The sequence below is a fragment of the Condylura cristata genome, unplaced genomic scaffold (assembly GCF_000260355.1).
Source record: "Condylura cristata isolate star-nosed mole 26May11 unplaced genomic scaffold, ConCri1.0 scaffold00009, whole genome shotgun sequence".
Classification (NCBI taxonomy): Eukaryota; Metazoa; Chordata; class Mammalia; order Eulipotyphla; family Talpidae; genus Condylura; species Condylura cristata.
In genome coordinates this window covers 60,550,375-60,576,520 of record NW_004567110.1, presented here as the reverse complement: position 1 = coordinate 60,576,520, position 26,146 = coordinate 60,550,375, and the positions used below count along the sequence as shown (strand labels likewise).

The following is a 26,146-nucleotide window of genomic DNA, read 5'->3' as shown; positions in this document are numbered from 1 at the left end:
GTATATAGTAGAATTTGAAGGTTGTTTTAATTTGCATTTCGCTGAAAATTAATGCTGATTAGCCCATATCATATGCTATTTGCTTATATTGTCGGTTATTTGCATATTTTATTTTGTAACATGTGAATACAGTGCCAGATTTTATAAAGTATTCTATATAAAAGTCTTTTTTAGCTCTCAGTTGAGGGTAAATATACTTTTTAATTTTATAGTGTTATGTTTGCAGAAGTTTTAGTTCTGACAAAATGAAATGCTATCGTATCATTATTGTTTTTCTTGGATATGTTATATGTGCTTTTATCTATATTTTCTGTAAGAAACATATCCTCTTCCCCAAGGTTGCAAAGCTATTCATTTACAATTTTTCTAGAAATTTCAGAGCACTGAATTTTGTATTTAGGTTCTAAACCTTCGTGTGTCTATTACATTTTCATGTTTAAAGTAGGCATGAACTTAGGAATAACTTCTTCATTTCTGTTATGTTGTGCAGCTTTTCACCAAACCCCACTATGGACTAATGTGTTACTATGATGTCCATAATTTTTTTTTCTATATTCTTTGTATTACTATACATAATTTTGTAGCAGCATGTTGATTTCTATTTAAAACATGGTAATGTTTGATTGAGACTAAATCAAATTTATAGACAAATTGGTGAGTTAACACTAATAACTTTAACTCTCACTTTATATACATAATATATTTTGTTTTTTCTCAGCACTTAATATTTTTAGTAAGGATGTTTTGTTCATAGTTCACTACATTAATTAATAATAACTTTACATTTTTCTATTAATGTGTAAATGGTATTGTACAACCCAACTATTTGTCTTTTAAACATGAAGTCATGTATACATTGCCATATGCTGCAACAGCATTTAATTTCCTTATTTTTTTCTGATAGGAATTTTATACATTCCTCCTATTTTCTACATAGAAAATTGTTTCATCCATAAATAGGAGTTTTGCTTTTTTTTCAATATTAATTTCCACAATTTCATTTTCTTGTCTATTTCAAAGCTACAAGCTACAAAAAAAAAAAAAATGTTGTGAAATACAGAAGGTGGACATCCTTCTTTTGCTCAGGATATTAGAGGACACAATTCTAATCTTTTATCATTAAGTATGACATTAACTTTCTCTCAAGTACATTTTTATTTAATTTTTTGCTATTCTAACTTTATTCTGTTGACAATTACAGCTTTTATTTCTAACATAAACACCACATGGCTGTGAAGTATGTTTTATTGAATATAGTTGACTTAAATTGGCTAATTTATACTTATCCTTTTATATATATATTTTTTAATTTATGCATATAGGAATCACAGTATAGGCCAGAGGTGTGAGGGGTGAGAGAATTCATCAAAGACAGAGTGGGGAGCAGAACAGGCAGATATACTGAAATAAACTGCTGAGGGGAGCAGCATGTGGGACAGGAGAGGTCTGCCACACCATATGAGTCACTTCCCTGGCTGGGGATCGAACTCGTACTTGCAGTGGCTACAGATCACTTCATAATTCTGTGCTTTAACCACTTTTGCCACCAGTAAGGGCCCTAAATTTATTCTTTAAGCTTTTTGAAAATCTCTGTTCACTAGGGATAAGCATAAACTTTTCTTACAGTGTTTTTGTGGGATTTTTGTACCAGGATTATTATGACTTCATAGAGAGTGTTGAGTAATTTGTAGAAGAATGAATTTTCTTGTTCTTTAATGTTCATCACAGTGACAATATGAGATTAGAAATACAGTAATTGTTTTATATGAGTTACTATCTTGAATGCATAGAGGGCTTTTTTTTTGATATTTTCTGTTTTATAAGCTGTTTTATATTTTTCAGTATTTTTGCACATTAAGCTCTTTTGCCAGTTGATTTGCAAGTACTTACACATTTCATCACTTCTTTATACTATCTGTTGTTTTTCAGTAATGCCTCCTCCATCACTCCTATATTAGTATGTTGTGATTCTCTCTCTTTTCTCTTATTTTCCTGTTATTTTATTAATCCTTCCAATGAGCCCATTTTTGTCTTGGTTAATATCATTTTTTTCCCCACTACTCTACAATTGTATTTATTTATTTTTTTTTACTCTAGCTTATTTTTTTTTTCATTTATAACTCCTTAAGATGTAAGTTGGACCAGTGGATTTTCATCTAACTCATCTTTGTTCTACATATAAATTTATGGGTTTTTTATGATTTATTTGTTCATACAGAACTGGGGTACAGGCCAGAGGTGCAAGGGCAGTGAGAGGATTCACTATAATCAGAGTGGGGGGCAGAACAGGCAGATTGACTAAGTATACTGCTTGGGGAACAGCGAGCAAGACAGGAGAGGTCTGGTGTGCCATATGGATCACCTCCAGGGTGGGGATCAGACTGGCATAAAGCTGCTGCAACTAGCTTCACAGTGCTGCACTTTAACAGGCTGTGTCACCAGGGAGGACCCTATATATGTAAACTGTTAAAACTAATTCACATAGTAATATAGATGAACTTATGTATTTTCATTTCTTTCAGTTCAAAATACACATATTTTGAATTAGTATGTTTATCAAAATAGTGTCTCCTGAGAAGGATATGATGAAGATACATGTCAAAAGATAAAGTAACTAAAGAAAACTATGAAATTTAAAAATTAAACAATGGAAAACGTTATGGGTACTCTATACACAGCATCAAGAAATTTACTGAATTTTACAGTAACAAAATAAAAGAACAAATATATTTATTTTTGAGATTATGAGTGAATGTAATAATGTCAATGCACTCAGCTAATTAAATTTAAGTAAAGTAGTCAAATAAAATTTGGGAATCAAAAGTACTAATGACACATTTCTTAATAGTGGGAACACCATAAGAAATAATGCATTTATAAATAACTAAAAGTATCAGCTATATACACACACACACACATGTGTGTTTGTGTTTATAAACACCTTGCCTCTAAAAATTAGCAAATGGTAAAATCTCAGAAAATAAAAAAATCTGAAAGATAAACATTGCTGATCTCTAAAAAATATTTACCAGAATTTATTAACATATAAGATTAGTTTTTTCTTAGATGTCAAATTTGAGAACACTTTATATTTATGTCACAAAGTACCATTTTTAGATAGTTATGTATCAGAGAATGAGCTCTTTGGGTACAGACTTTTTTTATTATTTCTTATTGATTTATCAATAATAAGTCTATCAAAGTAACACTGATTTTTTACTAATATGTGTGTCTATAATTCAGATACTGAGGCTCATACTTCCTCAGATGCATTCCTTCACACCACAATCACAACCAAGTTATCCATGATCTTTACTGTAGTTCATTACACCTTATCCCACCTTTTTCTTCCCCCTGCTGCTCACCATCTTGGAGCCTCAATTTCACAATCATACTTTTTTTAAAAGATGTATTTATTTATTCATACAGAACTGGGGTACAGGCCAGAGGTGCATGGGCGGTGAAAGGATTCACCAGAGACAGAGTGGGGAGCAGAACAGGCTGACTGACAAAGTACACTGCTGAGGGAAGCAGCGGGCAGGTCAGGAGAGGTCTGCAGTGCCATGTGGATCACCTCCAGTTGGAGATGGAACTCATGCGGAAGTGGCTTTCATGTCTTAGTGCTGTGCTTTTAACCCTCTGTGCCACCAGGGAGGGTCCACACAATTATATTTTTAAGTTTTTTTATTTGATTTTGCTTGATTTCTTGTTTTGTTTCTCCATATACACATAGGAATGAAACCAAATGTGGTATCTGTCTTTCTCTTTCTGACTTATTTTCATTTAACATTATCCTATCTATTTCTATCTATGTTGTCTCAAATGGAAAGAATCCATCTTTTTATATTGGATTAATACTGTATTATGTATCTATGACTAAGTGTTCTTGCTCACTTAATTATTTCAACGACTTGGCTATTGCAAAGATGGCTGTAATGAACATGGGACTGCATACATTGTTTCATGTTATTTATTTATTTATTTTTCATTTTTGGGTAGATGCCTACCTAGGAATACAATTGATCTATCATATGGTAGTTCTATTTTTAATATTATGAAGTATCTCTCTAGTGTTTTTCATAGGAGTATGTTGAGACTATATCCCTACTATATTTCTCACTGTTATTCCATTTTCACCAACACTTGTTCCAGACCAATTTTACTGATGTGAGGTGATAGCTCATTGAAGTTGATATTTTCATTTCCCTGATAAGTTATTATGAGAATTTTTTCATGTGCCTATCAGTCATTAAAATGAAATCTTTCTTGAACCCTCCCTGGTGGTACACCAGTTTAAAACACAGCACTACGAAGCTAAATCCACTTCAGCATGAGTTTGATCCCTCCCTGGAGGTGACCCACATGGCGTGGCAGACCTCTCCTGACCCGCTCGCTGCTCCTCTCAGCAGTGTCCTTAGTCTGTCAGCCTGCTCTGCTCCCCACTCTGTCTCTGGTGAATCCTCGCACTACCCCTGCAACTCTGGCCTGTACCCCAGTTCTGTATGCATAAATACATAAATCTTAAAAAAATGAAACCTTTTTTTAATTGTAGTTTTACACAATTAGATAACATCAATGATAACATTGACTATTACAGACTATATCATGAGCATTTATAAAACACAGATAATCATCTTTTTCTGTCATGGAAAAATATGGCATCTGAATATAGGGTTTTGAAGTAAGTTAAAATACATTAAAATGAAATATGTAAAAAATCCTGCACTAATTATAGCTTATAATTTTAAGTCAGTTTGCGTAGTGAAATAAAATAATAAATGCGTAAGGCTGTATTTTTTTAAAAGTTTATATTTCTGAAGCCAAATTAATCCTCAAATAAGCTTAGCCAATGAATTCCATAATAGATGGTCATATCAATGCAGTGGAATCATCTGTATGATGCAACACCCATTTATAGTATTGTAAAATCTCTTTTTCAAACAAACAAACAAACAAACAAGGACATAGAGGATAAAACCTCAAAAATAATAAATTCTGTAATGACAAACCCATAGCCATTATCATAATGGTGAAACATGAAAAATCTTCCTCTAAGATCAAGGACAAGATAAGGGTGTTCACTTTCACTCTTGTAGCTAAACCTATTTGTGGAAGTCCTAGCTACCACTCTTATTTAAGAGAAAGGAAGAGTGCACTGGACTGTGGTGATGGCACATAGGTGAATTGATGGTGGGAAACCCATGGGGATTATAACTGAGATGGAAAAATGCACAAAATGAAAAATGATGTAAAAAATAAAAAAATTTAATTAAAAAAATATGTAAAAGGAATCCACATTGGGAAAGCAGCCATAAAGCTATCATTATTTGCAGGTGACATGATAATAAACACAGGCACCCTATTGGCTCCATTAACAAGAACAATGACAAATTAAAAACAATAAATCAGTACAATTAAGGAAAGCTATACTACAAAATAGCATATAATATAAATATATAAATATCAGTTGCTTTTCTATAAGCAAATATTTAAATTATTTAAATATAAAAAATATTTAAAGAGAAAGACATTTGGAAAAATACCATCTATAATTGTGTCAAAAAATTTAAAATTAGCAATAAATTTAGCAAAAATGTGAAAAAGTGTAGAGCAGGTAGACTTTATTAAAAGAAGAAATAAGAAACATACACACAGAATGAAAAGGTGTTCCCTGCTAGTGGAATTGAAGTATCAATCAACATTGCATTCTGTTACACACACACACACACACTCACACACATACACATACATATATAGTGTGTGCATATATGTATGTATATATGTGTCTGTGTGTGTGTGTGTGTATATATATATATATATATAGTTTTAGTCCAGACTAATTTGACATTCTAACCAGTGGGCTATTGTGTGTGTGTGTGTGTGTGTGTGTGTGTTTTCTTCCATAGGTGCTCCAAGTGATCAAAGCAGTGGGACCTCCTCTCCTCTTTGTGACAGTGGTTTACATCTCAACTATCATCCCAACAACACAGTAAGCTGCTTTGTCATAGTCTACATTAAGCAAAAAACAGCAAAATGACATCCCAAGAAGATTTTATTTATAATATGTGGTGACAATTATTGAATATGATTTATCTGATAGATCTGAGATCCTTGGTTGCAACATCATTTAGGTATTATGATAAGATAGGAGAAATATTAATTAGAACAAATTTTGAAAGTGATTTTTCCTTTCAGTTTATATTAATCCCCTTGCAAACCAAACAAACTTAGTCACTTTATTACTGTGTCTGTAGCTTAAATTTCTAAATGATTAGACATAATTTTTATCATTTTTCCTAAAATTGTATAGCTTATATTAATACTATCATTGGATAAAATGTTTTAGCAATTCACACATAACAGGAATTAACTAATTCTAATGTGTTAAACTATAATGGTTGATACAGGGTATTAGAAAATATATACATTTAATAATTGATAAAATTGACATTGCATTTTAAGTACATTTAAAAAATTTATTTTTTTTTATTTTCTATGTAGTTTGAACTAAACAGATTCCTTTTAGAACTACTTTTGAAATGCTCTATTTCACCCTTCAAAACTTTCATATACTCCAAAGAGAAAATAATTCTCTTTGATTATACATAATACTAACAATTTTATCCTCTGCTCACAAACACAAAGTGTAGCAGAGTGGATTTTAAGAATTTTATTTTTCTATTTCACATATTCAGTTCTACAAAACATAGGTTGTTCTTCTGGTTTTTATGATTAATCTTCATCTGAAATCCTTGACCTAATTGTGACATTTTACTTCAAAGTATTACTTTTGAACATCTTTAGCATCATTATTTTTTAATGGCCTTTGTTGTACCTAAATCTGCAAGTGTTATTTCTTAACTGAGTGGTTTATGCACCCAAGTTGTTGCTTTCTTTCTTTTTTTTTTCTTTTCTTTTCTTTTTTTTTTAACTTTATCTCTGTTTTTCTCCTAAAAGAACCCTCAGCAAGACCAAAGCATAAAATAGCACACTTATGTGTACTTCATCTTTTCTTCTTTTACATTTGTTACTGGCTAAACAATTGTTATATAATAGATATTTTTCTAAAATGCTTATCTGTAGATATGACAATATCTGTGTGACATTTAATTCCTAATGAGAAACTATTACAGCGCAGGCAGAGGGGCATGAATGAACCCCCAAACCTGCCCGCTCTGAAAAGGTTCTGCCATCTCCCGCATCAAGACAAGACATATAAGACCTTTAATAGAAAGGAACTTTAATACAATTTGTGTGCAATACAGAAAAGACAAAGAATATAGTTTCTAAATCAGACATCCAAAATTACCCATCCCCATCGTGAGTAAAATTCTACCCAAAAAGGATTGGTCCAAAGCAAGGCCTGAAGGCCCACCAATAGAAAAGGGTCAGAAATGGCCACACAAGTCTGGGAGAAAAAGAGCAACATCAACATCAAGATAAACACTGTCATAGTTAACCTCCCAATGGGTCTCTCACCCATATCTATTTCAACTAGTCCAGGACCAGAAGAAGCACAGTTTCTTCACATATGTCTCTGCTCCATGTGCCTCCCTCAGGTCACCTCTGGCTCTCCATCCTGCTTCCTTCCTCCTCATTCTCCTCTCCAGATTCTTCCTCTCACCTCTCAGCTCCACCGTCTTTCTGAGTAGAACAGGGAACCTGGAACCTCCCCTTTTCCTGGGGGCCACCCTGTTTCAAAACTGTATGTGTGGTGTGTTCTCTTTAGCTCCTTTCTTAATTCTACACAATTCTTACAACTAGATCTTTACATCTTTAATAGCCACTTTGCTCACATTCTTTTTCAATGTAGATGCTTTTGATAATTTTGACACCCTTTCCTATTTACTGTCCGGGTGCTCTTGGTCCCAATTGCTGTGGAATGTTGGCTGTCCCAAATCTTGCTTACCAATCATGTAAGGAAACTCTTACCAAGTAATGGGGGCTTTCCAGCCCTTACCTTGCTGTGACTCCAGAGACATAGTGATAGGGGTAGAAAGTCAGGCCCTGCAGGTCTTGGGCAGTGGACATAAAAGTGTATCTTGAGAAGCTCACATTTCTTGTTTTTTTTTTTTTTTTTTTTGGTTTTTTGTTTGTTTTTTTTAATTAAGATTTATTTATTTGTACATACAGAACTGGGGTACAGGACAGAGGCTCAGGATCGGTGAGAGGATTCACCAGAGACAGAGTGGGGAGTAGAACAGGCAGATGGATGAAGTATACTGCTGAGGGGAGCAGCGGGTGGGCCAGGAGAGGTCTGCTACGCCATGTGGTCACCTCCCGGGCAGGCGGGAATCGAACTCATTCAGAAATGGCTTTAGCTTCTCAGTGCAGTGCTTTAACCCGCTGCACCACCAGGGAGGGCCTAGAGAAGCTCACATTTCTGACCAGGTTGCACCCCTCTTCTTCCACTGCTTTCCTCATCTCTCACCTATTCTTCCTGAGGAATTCTCCACATGCTCTCTCTCAGCACTGCTCTTAAGACAGGAACAAAGAAATATTTTTCCTCAGAGTGGGAGAAAACTGCTAGGCAATAGTTATTCTACTTTTTGCGTCCAAACTCTTGGTCTCCTCTATAATAATGACAAATAGAAAAGTCAACATAGAAGCTCTGTGAATAAACAGTCATTCTAGGGATCTCCCTGGTCGCTCAGTGGTTAAATAAACAGCACTATCAAGTTATCCCCAGCTAACCCACATGGCTTAGCACCTCTCCTACCTCACCCTCTGTTCCATTCAGTAGTGAACTTCAGTAGATCTACCTGTTCTGCTCCCCACTCTCTCTGGTATTCTCAACTCCCCATAATTCTGGCTTATTTTCCACTACCTGCATACATAAATACATGTTTTTTTTTAAATAATTCTAATTTTTTTTTTACTCATTGGCATATACAAAACTATTTCTAGATTTTTAAATGAATTAAAACTATATTTGCTTGAAAAGTAACTTTTTTTTTTTTAAGATCTATTTGTGCATACAGAACTGGGGTACAGGCCAGAGGCTCAGGGGTGGCAAGAGGACTCACCAGAGACAGAGAATGTGTATTAGTATTCTACTATCAGGGAACAAATGGTTTCCATATATTTTTAACATCTGACTTAATCGAACACAACAAACTGAGAGATTAAAGAACATTTGCTTTAACTCCCACAAAAGAATTAGGTCTATTACATTATGCACCTGCCCAATGCTTTTATTTATTTATTTTTTTCTCCAGTATCTTTAGGAGATATTTACAGGAGTTAAATGTGGGGCATTTGTATTTGCAAAGTTAATTTACAACAGTCAAACATATATTTTCTCCTGACTCACCAATAAAAGGAAATATTGGGCAGTGGGAACTCTGAAGAAATTGTACATTATTAAACATAATTTTCTCAGCATGTGTGCTTATTTTAGATATTCTCCAATGAGAAACATTCTGTTCTACAGTCTGTCTAAAAATCCTCAACCCTGTCCTGAGTCTAGATAGCTCTGTATTTTATTCTAATTAATGGATCTAGGAAACAAATTTCAAAACTCCCTAGTATATGCCAAGGAAAATTCTTTGTGGGAAAATGTCCTGTAGTGTGTTAACATAACCTGCTATATAGCTTTCTTTGTGGGAGAACACCTTGTAATATGTTAACCTACTATATGAACATACAATCTAGATCTTCTAGAACTTTGAGGTAACCCATTTTAGGGTTTACAAGAGTCATAAAGTTTGCCAGTATAATGAGAGGAAAGGGATTTTACTTTTTCTCACCAGGAGATTTAAATCAGATAATCAGTTAAACAGATTCTGAGAAGCATTTTTCATGTCTATATGACTTTAATTAACATTTTATGCCAGGTATCTCACAAATATTAGATCAGCATTTTGTCCTTATGTCATCATACTTTAGTAAGATAATTGTTTTTCAGTTTATTGTGACAATAAGAAATTTTGCAATACATTTCCAAACTACATTACATCTTGAAGACTGTTAAAACAAACTCTGTAAATATTACTTGTCCCATAAAACTTGTAAAATTAACAAAGCCAACAACCTTTTTATTATTAAAGTATAATTGACATATAGTCTTATTTTAGTTGCAGGTAGGTAACATGTTACTAGGCATTTGTATACATTGCAGGAAACAATGTTATTGTTTGAAGAGTAGAGTTGTTGAAATACAGTTATGGTCCTAAAAATTATTGTTTTTAATTTATTTTATATACAATTAAAATCATACTGATGCTATTGTTAAAGTGTTAGAAATCCAATTTATATTCCACTTTAATGATTAGATAAGTAATATTAAAAATGCACACTGTAGTAAATCTGTAAAATGAAAGAAATTAAAAATAATAATTTCAACAGCTGAAGTCAAATAGTTCATATAATTTTCTAAGGAGGAAACATAAAATAAAGACATATTTGGAGGTATTATATTGAGATACTACTGGAAAATCATGTAAAACTATCACATGTATTTCTATAGTGACTAATTAATGAAATCTATACAATTTAACAGAAGAGACTCATACTTTTTCTTTATTTGTAACTATCACTGCTACTAGTATTCTACATTCTAAATGTTTTGTTATTTTATATTATCTATCCATTTTTTTTCATGAAACACAAAAAGGGGAGATTTTGTGCTTTTGAAAGATTTATTCTTTATCTATGCATAAAATAATTGATAAGCCAGAGATGTGGGGGGATGGCAGAAGTGACCAGAGACAGAGTGGGGAGAAGAGCAGGTGGAGCTACTGAAACACACTGCTGAGAGGAGTAACAGGTGAGACAGAAGAAATCTGCTGTTCATGTGAATCAGCTCCCCAGCTGGGGTTCAAATTCATACTGCAGTGGCTGGCAATAGCTTGATAGTGCTGAGATTTAACCCTGAGACACCAAAGAAACCCAATTTTTGTGATTTTAATGAAATATAAGGAAGTATATTTCAATATACTTGTCTAAAATTACATTGCAAAACTGTTAAATAAGCAAGACAAACTCTTTCCAACATCCTTACTGCTGATTATGAATATTAAGTGACATGTTATGGTAGATCTGTCAGCTGAAACATTAGGGCAACAGTTTGCATGCTTCTAACATGGCTTAGTTTTTTTCTTGTATAAGGATCTGTGTGATAGCCTCATCTTTGGAAATAGGAAATGATATTTAGACTACTAGAGCTTTAACATCTGTAATAACAAATATTTCCTCTAATATTGTCACTCAAAAAGTATTCATTATCTACATTCTTCAGGGAGGGATAGGGAAATAGTATCAAAAAGGGTGGGAAGAGCAAAAGGGACTATGTTGGTGGTACACAGGCTAATCGGTGGTGGGAATTCATGGGGACTATAACTGAGGTTGAAAAGCATACATTTTACAAAAATGAAAAATACTTATAAAATAAAAATAATTATAAACTCTCCATAATAAAAATAAGTCAATGTCAGCAGGTCCCTCATCTAACTGAGCCTTAGTGCTTTATAACCCATGCCAACTTAAATATCAACATATACTAATGCTGGGAAGCATTATTTCATATACTAGTGTCAGGAAGAAAATTCTTTATGTCAATTCTGATATAAAGACAACATGAATCAACCTCAGGCAGAAAACTCAAATCTTATTCAAAGGAATGTATTTTCTGTATATAATAATAGAAATAATAACAGAAAACATCACCTGAATCTTAAAATCCTTATAATTTTAAACCAGCAGTTCACAAATGTGATACTAAAATAATGTAAGAAAATTCAAACATTTTATAAATACAAAGTTAAAACAAGGCATATTTCCTTTATTTTTCAAAAGCTATTTTATAAGAATATTTTACTCAAACATATTTACAAGAAACTACAATTTATTTCTATTACTAGTACAACAAAATCTGTAGTCAATCTCTCCCATTTTCAAATGAATTATGTCTCAATTTCAATTTTTATAGTTCCTTCTTACAGTGCATATTCTTAGTCTCAATGAGTCATTCACATTTTTTGTAAAAATCAATTCAGAGAGAAGTTAAGAATACAATTTCCTTGTCAGTGTCAATTCTGTTTCTTCTGGTATTATATTATTTAGGTAGAAAAAAAAATTCTAAACACGTTACACAGAAAAGAAAAGAAAAAAAAACTCACAATTGTGAATATCTGCATTATTTTAGGACACATTATCATGTTCTTCATGGCCAACATCACCAGGTCTGAGGTGGGAAAAGCGATGGTGTGATCTTCGGCTGATCCCTCTGCTTCATTCACGCTTCTCTCAGTATGTGCCTGGGACGGATTTGAGTCGGTGAGTTCATGTTAGTGAGCTCTAGTTTCTTGATGATTGCAAAGAGATCTATGGTCAAATGTTTAACATTACCTCCCCCCCCCTTTTTTTTTTCTTTTCCCCTAACACATTTATTATAGTAAGAGAACTACAGAAGCATAGTATGATACAACAAAACATTTTTGAATCTGGAAAAGTATATGATGCTCTGGCTCTAGTACTAACTCATTGCAATGGATTCAGTTTGTTTAATGTCTCCCTGGATCAGCTTTAATATGTTATTATTGCCTTTTTTTTTAGGATGATTATATAGTTCATTTAAATATCAAAATATTCATGCAATTTATAATATTTTCACTTTATCTTTTAAAGTGAGTGTTAGAATACTAATGATTTTGTTTTCATTCTTTGAATTTCATTTTTCTCTTCTTGGTCAGTTATGCTGGGGACTTTTAAATTTAATTTATCAACTATATACAAGGAAATATTTACTGGGTTCATTGAAGCCCTTCATTATATGTGTTATTATAAGTTGTGAATTTTTACTTATTTCTTCCTCCAATCCCTTAAATTATTTGGCTTTATTTATTTTTCTTATGGAAATTCTAGGAACACAAACACTTTTCTACAAGAAAAAAAAAAACATAGTATTTTGGGTTTTACAGCTGTCTCTGATGCTACTATTCAGCTTTGCTGTAGTATCATGAAAACAGCCTTAGACCAAATATAACCAATTGAAAATGTTGGTTCTAATAAAATGAATTTATAAAAACAGGTGGCAAGCTAGACTTGGTTCTTAGGTCATAGTTTCCAGACCTTGTTTAAATACTAATTTTTCAAATTTTCTTAATCTATTTCAGAGTCATACATTCTCATTCTGATTCTTCTTTAGGTATACCTAGACATTTTATAATTTGCTCTTGGCTTATTATAATCTATACTATAATCAGGTTGTATATTATTTTGAGGAGTTGTTGTAGGTGCTATAGTATGCATGTCTTATCAATGTATTTATTATTAGTGATTTGCCACTTGAATGAAATTTATAAACATTCTATCTGTTTAGATTCCATGAAGTGGGGAGCAGAACAGGATGACTGACAAATTACACTGCTAAGAGGAGCAGCAGGCGGGTCAGGAGAGGTCTGCTGTGCCGAGTAGATCAGCTCCGGGACAGGCGGGCATTGAACTCGTGCTGAAGTGGCTTTAGCTTCTTACTGCTGTGCTTTAACTTGTTGCACCACCAGGGTGGGCCGAGACTTTTAAGAGTATTTATTTAGAAAATAATGGGGGGAAAGTTGAACCAGTGAATATACAACATATGAAATAGAAACAAAGTAAATAGATGAAGAAAAAAATAAGATATAAGAAAATAGCTGATTATGTCAACTACAGAAATAAAATACTGAAAAGACAGAGAAACACTATTTATTATTGGATGGTTATGAGTACAATATTTCAAGAGAATTTGGATTGAAAAATACACTGTTAAAAATATTGACAGTAAAGAAAAGAAAAACTACGTGTGAGTATATTATTATGGAAAAACCTACCATCTCTTCTTATATGCCTCTCATTTACTTTTACAAGAAGCACTATTTTTGATGTTTCTACTCACTAAATGTGTGGGGTTTTATTCCACACCAAGCAATTTGACAATACTAGAGTGTTTTCATTGTCCTTCCTCATCTAGTCAGACCAAATTTTCAAGTATTTGACCCTACCCTCTCCTTCATATCCCATATTCCATTATAAAAAGACATAACATGCTTATTTTACTTACTGATAATATTATATTTTGCTGGTTTTACAGCCCTTATAACAAGCCTTCCCTGTTCACACAGACCTAGCAGCTAGGAGTCTTCTATGTATGGTTCAGCAGCTATAGTTCCCCTGCAAATGTTAAGCTCCTGATAAGACATACAAATACCTCTTAATGGGAGCCTAACTTATATTTTTTAAGATTTTATTTATTTATGCATATAAAACTGGGGGCAGGCTAGAAGTGGAGAAAGGATTCACCAGAGACAGAATGGGGAGCAGAACCGACAGATTGATAAAATACACAGCTGAAGGGTTGAGTGGAGCATTAGAAGGGACAGGGTAGGCCACACCATGTGGGTCCCCTCCCTCGCAGGGGATCGATCTCCTGTTGAAGCAGCTGGCTAGCTTCTAGTGCAGTGCTTTAACCCAGTGTGTCACCAGGTAGGGCCTGGGAATGTACCTTATTTGCACTGCATTTCTGTGGGCCTCCTCATGAAAATGGTGGCCCAGACTCTCCAAACTTTTTTATTTCAGTCTCTGTAAATAATCCTTTTTATTTTGAATGTTTTCACACTTGGCCTTCTCCTATTCTTCCCTCACCAATTTAATATCTTCCTACATGTGAAATAAAATCAATAGTGAATTAAACATAAATCATCAACTATAATAAATCATAAATGTATGTATAGTTTTACATATGCATACATTATATTGAAAAATATGCACAAGTTTTGTAGTAGAAAGCATATTTTCATACAAAAAAAGTTGAAATTTTAATTTTAGAAGATACATCTATTTTGAAATTCAGCAACACTTCAGAGTAAATTATATTGTCAGATCTGATCAGAAATCCTTAGAATATATAAATGTTTTTAATCATAATACTAAAAAACAAATCAGCATTCATAGCTTCAGTTATCTAGGGAATCTTTTTCAGCAAATACATGTGTATTTTATGTGATCAAGAGGGGAGAGGGGTTGGGAGAAGTATAAGAAAAAGAGGGAAGAAAGCATAATCAACTCTGGTAGTGAAATATGGGTGATTTGATGGGGGTGTAATAGGTGTTATTATTCTCATGGAGGCATCATATATTACCTCAACTAAAATAAACTAAATAAAGTACATAAAATCATTCATACTGAAATTAGCTAAAAGTAAATAATAATTTAATATAGGCATTCATAATATGTTAAAAGTTTATTTATACATATAATTGATGTTAAAAGTTTAATGTCTCACAACATTAAAAAATCAGAAAAGATCCAACCAAAAGATGAAACAAAATGTTCCCACCAGTTACTTCATAAATACATATTAAATCTACAATATTACTCTCATTTTTTTTTTCAGGGGAAGTTTAGTGACAAATAAGTAAACTAATTTGCCAAAAGTCTTATTTATTCACTAATAAAGGAAGAAATATGACCTTGACTCTAATCTTTATGATCTGTTTTACAAAGGGTCATATGCACGCCATCAGTCTGTTCAAACAGTTCACTTATATTCACGAACAGACTTCCTTCAATTTAAACTGAAAAGTTAGAAACAAGGTAATATATAATATGTGTATATATATATATATATATATACATATATACATACATATATATATACATATATATATGTATATATATTTCTTATGACTTACTTTGGCTAGCAAAATCCTTTCTAGTTCTATACATGTTGCCACAAATGTCTATTTTGATTGCTGAGTAATAATCCATTGTATAAATTTCCCACGCATTTTTACTTCAGTCATTTATTTTGGAGAATTTGGTTTGTCTCCATATCTTGGCTATTATATATAGTGCTGCAAGAAACACAGGACTGCAGCTTTTTTTCAAATTATAGTTTTTACCCTTTGGGTATTTCCCAATCAGTGGAACCAGTGCATTACATAGTAGATTCATTTTACTGTTCTGAGGAAACTCCACATAGCTTTTCATAGTGTCTGGATCAGTTAAATTCCCACCAGGATCCTCAGAGGGTTTCTTTATTGTCATTTCCTCTCTAGCATTTGCTATTTCCAAGTTTCTTTAATGTGGGCCACTCACTGGTGTAAAGTGGTATATCATGATTTTGATTTGCATTTCACTAATAATGAACGGTGTTGAACATTTTTCATGTGCCTGTTAGCCGCTTGCATTTCTTCTTTGTAAAAATATATTATTTTTATTATCCTGCTTATTTTTTATTGGACTTCTTGCATTGTTTTTTATGGAGCTGTCTAAACTCAAATGTTATCAAAATGGCCATTCTACATAAAACAATTAATAGATTCAGCACAATGCCAATACAACTATGAATGGCACTCTTCAAGAAAATAGAACAAATCTTTTAAAATTAATTTGGAATCAGAACCCTCCCTCGTGGCAAATCAGGTAAAGCACAGCACTAGGAAGCTAAAGCCACTCCAGCATGAGTTCAATCCCCCACCCCAGAGCGCTTAGCGTACCTTCCTCACCCACAGTGTACTTCATCAGTTGGCCTGTTCTGCTCCCTGCTCTGTCTCTGGTGAAACCTCTCAGCATTCCTGCATATGGAAATGATTACTATTTTTTTTTTAAATGTAGTATTGCATGCACTATAAAAAAAAAAATTGGAATCACAAGAAAACCCAAAACGAAAGCTCTCCTGACTAAAAGAGGAAGAATGGAAACATTCATTCCCAGGACTCAAACAATATTGAAAAGTTATTATAGTAAAAACAGAATGGCATTGGAACAAAACGGACACAAAGACCAATGGAAATGAATTGAAAGTCTATAAATAAAACCGAACATATAAGTCAACTAATTTATTAAAAAGGAGCAAGGAATATACACTGGAACAAGGAATGTCTCTTTAATAAATTGTGTTGAGAAAACTGTACTACAACATGCCAAATAATTAACCTAAATTACTATCTCACACCATAAAAAAAAAAAAACCTCAAAATTGATGAAAGACTTTAATATAGACCTGACACCATACAATATATAAAATAAAACAGGAAAAATATTCCATGACATAACCTCAGAGACACCTTTCAGAATTCTTCTCCAGAAGTAAGCAAAACAAACAAAAAAAGATAAAAAGCTGGGACTGGCCCTCCCTGGTGGGGCTGCATGTTAAAGCACAGCACTAAGACACTAAAGCCACTTCCGCATGAGTTCAATCTCTGCCTGCCCAGGAGGAGACCACATGGCGCGGCAGACCTCTCCCGACCGCCTGCTGCTCCCCTCAGCAGTGTACTTTGTTGATCTGCCTGTTCTTCTCTGTGGTCTGTCTCTGGTGAATCCGCTCACCCTCCACATCTCTGGCCTGTACCCCAGTTCTGTATAAATAAATAAATAAATCTTTAAAAAAATGCTGGAACTACATTAAACTAACCATCTTCTGTACAGCTGAATAGATAGTAATCAAAATGAAGAGACATTCAGTTGAATGGGAGATAATATTTCATGACATAGAGTGGATAAGGGACTACTAGCGTAGGTAAACATTATATCAGTTTGAAGTACCACAGAGTTTCTTAAAATTTAGAAAATGAAAATGTAGAGAAACTTTGACATTTAAAATCTAAAGTGGAAATAATAGCTATTTCACAAAAATTATTTCTGCAGTTTACAATATTTAGATACACTAAAGTTTACCTATTATTTTGATAACCAATTCCTCATATTTTTCAATGTGTTTTCTATTTACAATGGAATAAAAAAATATTGTAGGTCATAAAGTGCAGATCCTCTTAAAGATCTTTTAAGATAAAAAGTTTCTATCAATCCAGGTCTAAATTTTCATGACCTAATCTTATGCAAATGGTGGGTATTTACATAGCAATCAAACTTTTCCTTAAGTGCAGTGACTAATCTGCACATTTTTTTTATTGATTCTTTACTCCTGTTTTTGTTAGAAAAAGTTAAAAAGATACCCCATTAATTGTTTACATAGAATTTAAAGATGCTCTCTAAAACTTTAATGATTTGATTTTCCCATTTTATTACCTTCTGCATCACTGTTACCTGTTCAACTTAATGGAAAGGAATAAACTACACAAGGAATGTTTGTTTGGAATAATGGAATAATGTAATGTGTTTGAGTTTGTAAGAAGAAAAAAAAATGCACTGCCTGAAAATAACTTTCCATAACTTAATTTGTTTTAATTTTTATATTCATCAGTAAGACATTTTACTTTTTGTATTTTGTTTATTCACAATGTAGAGTTCTCCTCTCAAATGTTTCCATAGTCTTCCCACCACTCAAGTATTCTACAGTTATGTAACATTATTTTAAATAGTAAGATATTTTAAATTCTTAAGCTCTACTACTGATGGAAAATCACCATTGGCAGTCTGATATTTTAGCTGATTAAAGTTAATACACTTAGAACAAATTTGTAAACTTTGTAATTGTGCATATGATACAGTCCTTATAGAGATAAAATCTGAGTTACTAATCTTCTATAATCCTAGGCTTATCTGTTTATATATATATGTGTGTGTATAAATAAACAGATAAGCCTAGTATTATAGAAGATTATATAAAGATTATATATATATGGGGCCCTCCCTGGTGGTGCAGCAGGTTAAAGTGCAGCACTGCAAGGGGGCCACAGCCCCTTCAGTATGAGCTCAATCCGCTACCCCGGAGGTGATCTACATGGTGCAGCAGACCTCCTCTGGCCTTCCTGCTGCTCCCCTCAGCAATGTGCATCATAGATCTGCCTGTTCTACTCCTTGCTCTGGTGAGTGATTCTTATCACTGCCCCTGCACCTCTGGCCTGTACCCTAGTTCTGCATGCATAAATAACTCAATATTAAAAAAGAAAATAAAAATATAAACATGGTTTCATGCATATTCAGAATATAGAGAAACTAAGCAAAGGTCAAGAAAATGGCACAACTATCAAACTGACCATAGATCTGAGGCATGCAGCAAGGGAGTAGGAATCAAATTATAGGAGGAGAGGACAGAAGGGAATCTGGTAACAGTTCATAGGTGATCTGGCAAAGGGAGAATATGTGGACTACATTTATGGAAAGAAATCAAATACTGTACAAAAAGGAACAATGATGTAAAAAAGCTAAAATAATTAATGATATACTAAGTTCACATTTAATTTTTTCATTTGTGACTAAATGAATGGAACTGGTGGGGATTATGCTAAATGTAATTATTTGGAAGAAGAAAAGCAAGTACTAAATGATCTCTCTCATATATGAAATATAAAGGAACAATGTACAAAAAAAAAAAAAACATAAAATTAAGCAAACCAAACCCTCGAAATGGAACTGCAGAATTAAGTCTACCAAAAATTACAAAAATTTATGGTAGAGAATAGGGGCTTAATGATGGAGGGTGCCCCATGGACTATGTCAGTGGGTTATAGGTATTTTGTTGATGAACATAGTGTGGTGTCATGCCTTAGAAAAGGTGTGCATCTCTAACTTTAAATATCTCTAAACATTATATGGTATAGTAAACCAATGCTGTTGCAATGAAAAACAGTAAGATTAAAAATAAATAAATAAATAAAAATAAAAGCAGGGCCTATCCTGGTGGCACAGAGGGTTAAAGCACTGCACTAAGAAGCTAAAGCCAGTTCAAAATGAGTTCCATCCCCGCCTGCCCCAGAAGTGATCCACATGGTGCAGCAGACCTCTCCTACCAGCACACTACTCCCCTCAGCAATATACATCATCAGTCTCTCTGTTTTGTTCCCCACTCTTTCACTGGTAAATCCTCTCACAGCCCCTGTACCTCGGGTCTGTACCCCAGCTCTGTATGCATAAATAAATAAATCTTAAAAAAAATCAGATGTATTCACAAAGAAAAATAAGCAAATAACAATGTGAAGCTATATGCATATGTTTGGAAAGAATAAATTTCAACAGATACTATTACAAGTTGCAAATAATTAAATAACATGGGTTTTGATTTAATTTATTCTGATATTATAATAGGCAGAATGCTTTTCAAGTCATTGCGGTGGATGGAGTCTGCAGTGGGATTATTCAATGCCTCTCTGCTGAAGACTGCATTGATTGGCTTCAAGCAATAGCAACTAATATTTCAAATCTGACAAAGCACAATGTAAGTAATGCTCCTTGGTGTGTCTGGCCATTGAGTTTCATATGGGACATGTACAGTTTTGCATTAACTGCAAAACTAAGATTGAGACACTTTAATCTATCATGAAAGTTATTTTGGATTAAATACTTTAAGATAATTTTAACACATCTGTAAGAACAAGGATATTCTCACAAATACACTCTATTTACTAGCATTATAGGCGTTTACATTAATTAATGAATTAATATAGATGTAGCATGTACTAACTAAATATAAATATGTGCAAATATTTGCACTAAAATAATGTTGAATTTCAGGAGAGCATTATTGATCTTAGAATTTGGTGGAGCATATTTAAAGGATAGGAGAGGAGTTGAGGGGATCACCGTGGAGTCTGAAGCTCTTTCCCAGTGGCACTGCCACAGGAACAATGGAAAGGCCTCCCATTGCCTTGCTAGTTGCTTTGATATGTTCAATTTCGTTTGTGATTGCTAACAAAAGTGTTCATTGTAATACCTGTATTAAAGCTGACAATATGTATACACATAGGATAAAACCCGTGTCTTTTGTACTGCTGTTGTTTATCAGAAATTCCTTTTGGGAAACCTAAGTGTTTTTCTTGTCAAAAAGAAATCATGCAGGCGTGTGTCTAGCATCTTTAGATAGATTGGGGCGAGTATCCTCCCCACCTGGATAATTTCCTGAAACCAGAGAAATCCAGACTTAATTTTTTGTTTTGTTTTGTTTTAGACATCCCATGCTTGTAGAGAGGTCAATGCTTTGCATTTAAGAGTATATATATATATATATATGATACGTGCTAAATGAAATGGTTAATGAGAGCTTAAAAAAATACCAACACTTAACAATTTAAAAAGCAGGGAAGAATAAGTGTCTCTATCCTTTTGAAACATAAAGGAGGATAAGCCAAAACTATTGCTTATTTTTAAATATCAAATATCTGTGGTAAGTGCTTACCCTGAAACTTCTGAAAACAGGTAACTATATCCATGTATGTTAGCATCTGGGAGGTCCATACTCTTTTCTGATAGTGTTGTAGCACTGTAATAAAAGTTATCTAGCTGTTATTTCATTTCCTTGCTATTATATTCTAATCAGGAGACCTTTTGATTATGTAATCAGTTTTCATATAAAAGCAATATGTAGTGTTAAATAATTTTTCTTGTAGTTTGTGTAAAAATTTATTTGACCAAAATGTAGAAAAAGTGATACTATTCCATATGATACAGTTGCAAGAATATAAATGAAAGTGTAGGTTTTATTAATTTGCTTGTGTGTTTCTTAGGTAGTGTGATGCTTAATAAATAGGTGTAAGGGCACAGAGGATTCAAGTAAGCTAGAAGCATGGTGATTTTTAGTCAGTTGTAAACTTGAGTTGGCCCCCACACTACTGGGGAATGTGGAATGTTTCAGTGTTGAGGTGTTAACTGATGAAGCAGAAATATAACACAGCCAGAGTGTGCACCCCTGTCTACAAATTACTCTATATCCAGTTTAGTAAGGAGTTTCTTGATCATTTATTAACTTAGTCCTGTAGAAGGAATTAAATCCCTATGTAAATCTCCAGTTTGCTATACTCTGCTGCCAGAGAGGCCCCTGCTGGCCAATATATATTAATAGGAAAGACTCTTGTTCATTACCACTAACTGGCAGTCTTTTGACATCACTTCCCTAAATAGGACTGCATTCTACCATATTTTTTCCTGTTGAGTGGTTGGCACTAGAGCAGACAAGCATGGGTCATTATTGTAATAAAATACCTGCTTCTTTAGAATGAAAAAAAAAGTAGACACTCATTAGACACAATAACAATAGCAAGTTAAAGTTATACCTACTGCCCTGAATATACAATGGATGCTTTCTTTTAGATAGTTAATACAGTTGATAATTTTAATGAAAGAAATGACACTGATTATAAGTAACTAGAAAGAAGTTACTTTAGCATTATCAGAGTTTGGTCTAGTTTTCTTACTGTTTTGTGCATATTAGGAAGAAGTACAACTTCAAAACATTCCATTATTTAATCAAAGGGAACCATGATTGATGCTTTGGCAGAAATATTTTTAAAGCATGGACAAAGCAAATACTTTAGTCTCATCAGACTTTATGAATTCTAGCTTCTATGTTTACTAGTTTTGAGAGTTTGGTTTCATATTTCTGCTCAAACAAGCATCAAAGTTAAATGAAGGAGGGATTTGAAACATACTGACCTATAAATAATGTCACAACATTTTCATTTTTTTTCTCTCCAGTTGCATTCTAGATTCATTCCATAAACCAGGAATAAGGCTAGTATTATTATCTTTTTATGCATGATGCTGCACAACTTTGTTTAGTCAAGTAGCTTTTTAATATTCTTAAAGTAGTGTTTGGGTGACAGAATGTTGATGAATCTGAGTTTAAATAAATTAAATAAGTTAAAATCTGTTAATGATTAGACCATTAAGCAACTATGATGTAGCTAGCCGAAAAGCTATACTTCATCCCCCTCAAATTTAAAAAAGAGAGCAGGATTATGCTAGGTAAAGTAAACCAGAGGAGAAAGATGAGTATCTGTTGCTGTTCACTTATATGTGTAATATAGTGAAACCAAGCAAACAATCAAAGATAGTAATGAAACCAACCTTTGAAAGCTGACCATAATCTGAAGTAACCATAGAGGGAAAATATGGGAAGGTGGGTGGTATATGCGCAAAGGATTATGGTGGGAATGGTGGAGGACTATGGTAGCTACAGTGATTATAAATGAGGCTGGAAACCCTATGCTATCAAAATACTAACAATATACATAAAAATAAAAAAATCCAAGAGATAATACCCTCCCCGGTGATGCAGTGGGCTAAAGCACAGCACTGGGAAGCTGGACCCAGCTTTGCTTGAGTTTGCTCCTGCCCCGGAGGTGACCCACATGGCATGGCAGACCTCTTCTGTCTTGCCTGCTGTGCCCCTCAGCAGTGTACTTAGTCATTCTGCCTGTTCTGCTCCCCACTCTGTCTCTGGTGAATTCTCTCAGCGCCCCATGCCTCTGGCCTGTACCCCAGTTCTGTATGCATAAGTAAATGAGGTGAAGGAGAAAGATAAAAAAAAAAGTTCATTTACAATAGGGTTTAATAAACCCAATATTACTTGCCAATCTTTATCACAATAATAAAGTGATAAACAAAGGGAATATTATGCTACGTTTCCTGTAAGGTTACTGCTCATATAAATAAATCTCTTCTTCTGTTGTAAATTCTTTCATATCTAATTTATTCACACATTTCTTTATTGGAATGAAATGTGTTATATGAAATGTATGTGAAAGAGAGTAACTTTTCTCTCCTATATTTGTATCGTATGAGACAAATGGGAACAGCTGTGTATTAATGTGCATTAATGAAAAATACACATTGTTGATTTACATATGTACGTATAATATCACAATGAGACTGCATTAATTAGAGAGGGGGAGAGAAACCATAAGCAATGGTGGGATAATTGACTTTTATTTCTAAATGTCAAGGATTTTGATAGTGGTTTACTAGCTTTGTTTAATATTTGAGAAAGTACAAAAACTTCTGCTATTAATATACATATTTCTCTTCTCCACCATTATTATTTTGGCTTTTACTATATTTTACCACTTGTTGGTCACGCAAGGGCTGTGAGAGTTCCAAACACTTCACTGTTCAGGATAGGTAAGAAGTTGAAGAAAGATAAATATCACCATATCTACATCTCTCATCTTTTCTCAAGTGAATAGAAAATTTTCCAGAAACTTTTTAGTGAAATAATGCTTACTTCTTATTCTCTTGAACTCAGTACTATGTTAACCTCAAAGTGTTAGTCTCAACCTTTTCTTGCATATAGAATATAAGTGAGAAAAGAAAATTGTAAAAACTTCAGAGACAGGTAATTGACAATATTTACCTTATTGCTTGATATTAAAATATGGTAATCAGACAGAAAATATATATGGTTTGCAAATACCCCTGTGGTTTTTTTTTTTTTTTTTTTTGTGGATAGATTCCATCAAGATACACACAGACACTTTTAATCATCTGTTTCTTTCTACTCAGGAGGCATTGCACCCATCTATATTCTGTAGTTTTTTTTTTTTTTTAATAAAGATTTATTTATGTATGTATACAGAACTGGGATACAGGCCAGAGGTGCAGGAGCAGTGAAAGATTTCACCAGAGATAGAGCAGGTAGCAGAACAGGCAGACTGATGAAGTACACTGCTAAGGGGAGCAGCGGGCGAGACAGGAGAAGTCTTCTGTACCATGTGGTTCATCTCCCTGGCGAGGGATTTGAACTTGTGATGATGTGTCTGCCACCAGCTTCATAGTGTGGTGCTTTTAATCCATTGCACCTCCAGGGATGGATCCTATATTCTTTAGTCTTAAAGGAAAATTTAAAAATATATATTTGGAAACCATTTATTTAACCTATAGAGCTCTGCATTGTTCCATGGCAAGCACTTGTCAGTTCAGAGAAATGAAATGTTTTCCCATAAAAATGTTGGTTGTGAAAGGTTAAAGAAAAAACGTCTTATGTCTGCCAGATTGGAAAGACTCAACAAAGCTTGTAGGTGAATTGAAAGTCATGATAAAGCCTAGCCTAGAGGAGATTTACCAAAAATGAACTAAAAACTGTGATCAGAGGTTGCAGAGTGTGGTTTTGACAGGCATGGGTGTTGCTTACTCAGAAATTTTTTTTTCTTTTTTTTTTTTAAGCTTCTGATATTTCTGAGCCCTGAGATGTACTTCTTAGTGTTGTTTTCTTCATTGTTTTTCCTCATACACCAAAATATGAATGTCAGATATGCAGGCATCAAGTAAAAAATGAATTACAGAGAGTGAAATTTGACAATTGCAGAATCAGTAATTTACATTAGAAGAAAAACAAGGGCAAGTTGGAATATGATAGTATATGCATAATTTTGACTTTTTTTTTAAACTACTTTGACTTTTGGAGAACTACCAAAGTGAAAAAAAAAATTAAATACTGTCTGGTGATTAACATTTCCACACACCAAAACATCAGCTTTCATGTCAACAGAATAAAGCAATTATAATCAAATGGGACAGTTTCACTGAACACAATTTATATGTCATCCTTCATCCAATTGTCTCTGCCTGCTTGAACCCATTTGTTTTGTTTCTATATATTCCACATATAAGTGACAACGCCTCATTATTTTCCTTTTCTTCTAAGTAAGAGCATGCCCAGCAATTAATGTTCCAGCAGATCCACTGCTACTGGAATTTACATAACACTCTAGCATACCCATACCAGTGCCTACCACTGTTCTCCAAGCAGGCTTCATCATGGCCACATGGCGGGAACTGATCACACAGAACCCGCCAATTGCTCTCAGACCTACTGTACATGGTCCACTACAAAACAGGTACAAAAGAAGCTAGATAGCAAATGACTTACCTTTGCTCAATAAATGAACTGTTTGAAGGCAGTGACTACACTGTCTGTGCACATTTAAATTGGCTAAATACTATATAAGTGTGTTCAGCCAGTAAATCAGGAAATTTACCACTTACTTGCTTTCTGCCAATCTGTCTTGCTGTCCTTTCCTTTTCATTCTTGCTTACTTTGCATTGAACATCCTCCCTCAATAAAGATTTAGCAAACAGTACATTTCTTAGGCTCTATTTCTGGTCTGTTATTGGCATCCAGTGATCTGATAAAATGTGTTTGCAGTATTCCTTTAGCTCATTTTTTTTTTTTAATGTTTGAGAAGGGTGGGTACTAGAACATCTTTGAATGTTTGATGGAACTCATTTAGTGAAATCATCTGATACAGAACTTTTTTTTTTCATTCAATTCCCTTGTAATTTCTCTGTTCTTGTTTTCTATTTCTCCCTGATTCAAAGTCAAGGATTGTATATTTCTAGGAATTTGACCTTTTATAGTTTATTCAACTTACTACATACAAATGTTCATAGTCATTTTTTATAATCCTCTCAATTTCAGAAGTGTTTTGTAAATTCTACTTTTTTTTTACAACAGTTTATTTTTACATCATTTTGTGCTTTTTTTTTTTTTTTTTTT

The 26,146-nt window shown here is 33.6% G+C and overlaps 1 protein-coding gene across 6 annotated transcripts in view; it reads left to right on the top strand.

The window, feature by feature from the left end:
- Nucleotides 1-26,146, top strand: part of SNTG1 (syntrophin, gamma 1) — a 682,373-nt gene that overhangs the window by 529,475 nt on the left and 126,752 nt on the right. For all 6 annotated transcript variants that reach the window (XM_012723045.1, XM_012723047.1, XM_012723046.1 and 3 more), the window contains 3 exons: nt 5,907-5,989; nt 12,146-12,276; nt 19,966-20,095. In XM_012723045.1, the coding sequence (XP_012578499.1) occupies nt 5,907-5,989; nt 12,146-12,276; nt 19,966-20,095 (344 nt within the window). The remainder of the gene's footprint in view (nt 1-5,906; nt 5,990-12,145; nt 12,277-19,965; nt 20,096-26,146) is intronic.